The sequence below is a fragment of the Macrobrachium rosenbergii genome, chromosome 41 (genome assembly GCF_040412425.1).
Source record: "Macrobrachium rosenbergii isolate ZJJX-2024 chromosome 41, ASM4041242v1, whole genome shotgun sequence".
Classification (NCBI taxonomy): Eukaryota; Metazoa; Arthropoda; class Malacostraca; order Decapoda; family Palaemonidae; genus Macrobrachium; species Macrobrachium rosenbergii.
In genome coordinates this window covers 61646680-61652025 of record NC_089781.1, presented here as the reverse complement: position 1 = coordinate 61652025, position 5346 = coordinate 61646680, and the positions used below count along the sequence as shown (strand labels likewise).

The window sequence follows — 5346 nt, the reverse complement described above, 5'->3', positions numbered from 1 at the left end:
CAGATGCAGAAATTTGCCATTTTAGAGCAATTTGAAGTTTTGCTGGTCACCATGTGGGTACCATATTACCTAACTTGTTCTTGATATGGTATTTGGTATACTCTTACATTTGTTATCATATCTTTATTTGTTATTTGTGGAACTTAGTGATACTTCCTGGTGACAAAGACAGATGGTGTCACTTGCCAGGGATGTAGGTGGCATGATGCAGTGCTGCCACAATTTGCCACACATGTCTTAAAACTGAAATATGCTTTTTTTTTTATTTTTCCATAATTTCGAATATGTCGAGGAAGGGCCTGAAAATTCATGAATTTCATGACATTTTGGATTGGGATAGCGATGTTAGTGATGAGGAGACATTGGAAAACCCATATTATCTCAAGAGAGTATTGACATGCCTGAGGATGACGTCACGAGGGTTGGAAGTAGCAGCAAGGTGAGGCATACTTTTCACTCAACATGACGCACCAAGCCTTTTCACCCCACCCATCCTGTCACTTCCGCCACTTCTTCTGAGAGTGTTAGCACTTCCCCTGTATCTTTTTATGTAAGGAAACATAAGGTGAAGATACCGAGTGCATTGAGGAAGTTAAAGAGATATGTAGGAGAGAGTGAAGATGAAGAGGACATTGATGATCCAACCCCTTCAACCCCCTCCAAACATCCAGCAAGGAAGTTAGCTCACACTCAGCTGACATCTGCCCCCATTCCATCGACATCTGCCACCTTCCATGCAACAGAGAATTCTAGTGATTCACCTCTGATTAGTTCAGAAGACATAAGAGATGATATGTCCCCGGTGCCAGTGACCAACATCACCTTCAGTGCTAACCCAGTGCCAGCAGTCAGTGCCATCCCAGTGCCAGCAGATTTATTTTTTGGGACTTGCTTTTGTTCTAGAATGCTTATATTGTATTTACAAACGATTTGGTGGTTATACATTGACTTTTGACTGCGATATATGGTAAATACCTTATGTCTGTAAAAAATTTAAAGGGTCTTTTTAGAGCGAAATTTACATAAAGGACTTTTTGACACCTTTTTACTGCTTAGAATTCTTTATTAGACTTTTCTCTTATTCTAGAATGGTAAATGCACAAGTGTACTAAATTTCATCAACATAAATTCACATATAGCTGCCCTTCAGATAATTGTTAAAAAATACAGATTTTTTCATAAAACTCATTTTCTATTTTTTCACCCGTTACAATTTTTTTTTTTTTTTGTGGCCACAGGAGGCGGAAACTTCAAACAGAAAATCACACACCATCTTACTTGAAGACTGTGTTTCTTTGATTTTCTCCTAACCCAAGATTAAGAATTAGGTATATATTAATATGAAGAAATCTAGAAATATATAAGTAAAATAAATAAACATTTTATAATAGGTCAAAGTGGTGGTTCCCAAAGTGGGACCACATTACCCATGAGGTATCTCAAATAAAAGGTTACCTTTGCAGGGTTAGATTAATCAAGATTAATTCACAAAACTTTAATTTATCAAGAAAGCAATTTGGTTAAGTAAAATTCAAACCATTAACTCTCACTCAAGTTTTAAATATAAGTCTGAACATCTGCAACTAGCCCAAGTGTTCACTAAGACATTAATAAATGGGAGTCAATACAGGTAGTCACTGAAATCTCAATAATAAGTATGCACTAACAAAATGCTAAGTAATCACCAACAAAAACTTTGGAAAACACTGTGTAATTATAAGATTGGAGCAATATGATAACACAGACATTTAAGAATGAAATGTGCAAAAATGGAGATATACCAATGGCAATTTCACTAAGACAAAAATATGTTTAAAGATTATATCAGTCTTTCAAAAGATTACCTTCACTTAAAAAAAAAAAAAAAAAACTAAACTCACGTCTTTCTAAAACTTCCTCAAATCAACACTGCCAAGTCACAATAATATGCACTTATTAAAATATAATTAGCAGCAAGATACATTAGAACTCACTCTAAGAGATATTATCCACCTCTTATCAAAATAATAATTCTCTTTCACAACAACAGTACAAAACATATCAAGTAAGAATCTTACCTTCTTCAACAGAAAATAGTAAAACAGATTTTCACAATGCTTGCACAATATAAACACCTTAGATCAGGGGTTTTCAACCTGGGGTACACATACCCCAGGGGGTACGCCAAGGGTCTTTCAGGGGGTACGCTCTTTCCCTGCGTCGTTAGGGTAAGGGGCACCGTGGTAAGGGGCCTGGCTGCTTGACACGTACAGGAGAGAGAGAGGGGCGCGAGGTGTGGTTGGGAATGCATGGGACTCGCACCAGTCACCACTCAACAGTCATGAAGTAGATCGACTGGTGCTGCTGCTTTTTGGCAGGTTGGTCTCTTTGGGGCTATTTTCTTTGATGATACTATATTAATATCAGAATGCTATGTCGATTTCAATAAAAATTGTTATCGCAAACTGCGTGTCGTTGGAAAGTATAAGGTTGTTAATTTGTTGTTCTTGTTTACGTTAGCATGAAAAATCATGTAATTATTTCAGTTTCAGTTGTCTGGTTCTGTGCAGTTAACTTAATATATCTGATAACTTATGCCACTTTAAGAATAATTTTGCATTAAATTTCTTAATTTCTGATACCATGTAGTGTAGTAGAAGTTTCACGTGTGGCGTGGTCTGATTATAACTCGCATAGTTTGTTTGTTGTTATTTACAATTCACAGCATACTTTTGTATATTCCGGTCCCATTTTTTTTTTTATTTAATGTTGATTTTTCTTTGTGATAGTTAACAGGATACCGACCCTTTTTTGACTATAGCTACAATTTATGTTTTTAAAGATGTTTCTTGATTAATACATTGCAGTGCATTAGCATATAATTATCCCGAAACGCCCTAATCTTTTTTTTCAGTGTAGACTGCATGAGTGTAGCTGGCATGGAGACTCAAAAGAAAAAACGACGTTACAGTGAGGAGTATATCAAGTTTGGATTCACAGTCATAATTAAAGATGGAACTGAAATGCCTCAGTGTGTCATCTGTGTCAAAGTACTGTCTCCACCAGCCATGAAACCAAGCTTGCTCCAACGACATTTGCATGGTTGTCACCAAGAGCTGAAAGGAAAAGATGAGGACTACTTTAGGCGCAGAGAAACCAGGCTAAACCGCTCAAAACTAGATCACTCAGGCAGTTTTCATCAGTCAAATAAAGCTGCTCTTCATGCTTCATATGTAGTTGCACTGAAAATTGCCCAGCAGAAAAAACCTCACTCCATTGGGGAGACACTAGTTATGCCATGTACAGTGAGGATTATGCTGGGGGAGCAATCTGCTGAAAAGCTTGACACTCTGCCCTTGTCAGATAACACTGTTCAGCGACGTATATCTGACATGTCCACAGATATCAAAGACCAGGTGGTTTCTGAGGTAAAAACAGCGCCCTTAGGGATATTTGCTCTCCAGTTGGATGAAACGACTGACGTAAATAATTGTGCTCAGTTGCTGGTATTCACAAGATACATCAAAGATGATGATTTTAAGGAAGACTTTCTTTTTTGTCACCCTCTCGAATCTTCAACTACCGGTTCAGATATTTTTGGGCTACTTAGTTCTTTCTTTGAAAGTGAGGGACTAGATTGGGAAAATTTATGTGGTTGCACAACAGATGGAGCTCCTGCAATGTTAGGCAGTCAATCAGGATTTAAAGTAAGGGTTAAAGCTATTAACAGTAAGGTAAAACATATGCACTGCATGATACACAGGCAGGCGTTAGCAGCCAAGACACTGCCAACTGAGCTCAAAGAGGTGCTTGATGACATGGTAAAGATGGTCAACTTCGTAAAGTCAAGTGCTCTCAATTCTAGACTATTTAGACTTCTGCGCTCAGATTTAGATTCTACTCATGAAACACTCCTTTACTACACAGGGGTTCGATGGTTATCTCGCGGTAATGTTGTCAGAAGAGTGTTTGAGTTAAAGGACGAACTGAAATTGTTCTTTAGCTGTAGTGACAAGAAGGTAACTCAGATGTATCTTGCAAAGCTGAATGATCCAAAGTGGATCACTTACCTTGCCTATATTGTTGACATATTTTCATGCCTAAATGTTTTGAACAAATCTTTGCAAGGACCTGGTGCTGTTGTCACTGATGCTGTTGACAAATTGAAGAGTTTTCAGATGAAGCTGGAACTTTGGGAGACAAAAGTTAAGAAAGGTAATTTTGACGTGTTTGAGACACTTGCTGACAGGCAGGACATATCAGATCAGATGGTAACCTTAATAGTGGATCACCTTTCCTCACTGCAAAATGAAATCAAGTGATACTTTCCTGATGTGTCTGAAAGAATCCTGAAGCTGATTAGAGACCCTTTCCATACAGATGTTGCTTCTGTCAATGATGCAATTCACAAAGAATTTATTGACTTTGTGAATGACTCCAGTGCTAGTGATCTCTTTAAGAAAGAGTCTTTAGTCAGGTTCTGGTGCAAAATATCAAAGTCATATCCCATCAACATATCTGTGTGAAGTTGGGTTTTCCAGCTTACTTGTCATAAAATCAAAATTAAGATCTCGACTGAATCTGGAAGCCGACCTTAGATGTGCTTTAGAAAAAACTGCTCCTCGGCTAACTAAGCTAATTGGTGAAAAACAGTGTCAGCCATCTCATTAACTCCCTTTGCAGCTATGTAATGATATATATTTTGTTTTTGCAGCTCAGTACCATAGCTAACCCTGAAAATTTACTGCATAACCACTGGGAAACAGTTATTTTTTTTAAATGTCAAGTATTTATGGAATTTTTTGTGTTTACAATATTATTGGTTGTCAGAAGGGTAGTTTAGTTGATTTCCTACAGTGTGGTACTGACAAATATGCACAATGGCATGTTTACCAATATGAATTTTTGTTTTCCTTTTTTATACAAAGTAAAGGGGGTACATTTCTGGCATCAAAAATTTCCAAAGGGGTATGTGGGGAGAAAAAGGTTGAAAACCCTGCCTTAGATCCTTCTTGCAAAATGTATACACTTCGTGGGTGAATTTGACAGAACTTATGCTTATGGGGAAGGAGGATAGCCAACTTTATATATATATATATATATATATATATATATATATATATATATATATATATATATATATATATATATATATATATATATATATATATATATCTTTTAGACACAATACTGTACCAGAGAAAGAGAGAGAGAGAGAGAGAGAGAGACAACTGCTATCTTTGAATTCCCCAAGGCAACTCCTGGGTCTCTCTGATTTCCCTTTGAATATATATGGTGGGTCCTACAGGGTTACTAACTAGTCTCTTCAGTCTTTGAATAACAGATTTCTCCTTCCACCTCTCAGTA

The 5346-nt window shown here is 37.0% G+C and overlaps 1 protein-coding gene across 1 annotated transcript; it reads left to right on the top strand.

Annotated features, from left to right (window-relative positions):
* The first annotated feature begins 284 nt into the window (after positions 1–284).
* LOC136827196 (SCAN domain-containing protein 3-like) lies at positions 285–4301 on the top strand. Its single transcript, XM_067084966.1, has 4 exons — positions 285–439; positions 556–847; positions 2120–2181; positions 2894–4301. Exons 1-4 carry the CDS (start codon positions 285–287, stop codon positions 4299–4301), a joined length of 1917 nt encoding a protein of 638 aa, XP_066941067.1.
* The last annotated feature ends 1045 nt before the right edge of the window (positions 4302–5346 follow it).

Bases quoted from the DNA above. Each gene is read 5' to 3' on its own strand.
- LOC136827196 (XM_067084966.1), top strand. From the start codon at position 285: ATGTCGAGGAAGGGCCTGAAAATTCATGAATTTCATGACATTTTGGAT. The intron at 848-2,119 runs GTCAGTGCCATC...TAAACACCTTAG, and splicing joins GTGCTAACCCAGTGCCAGCA to ATCAGGGGTTTTCAACCTGG. The intron at 2,182-2,893 runs GTACGCTCTTTC...CTTTTTTTTCAG, and splicing joins CGCCAAGGGTCTTTCAGGGG to TGTAGACTGCATGAGTGTAG.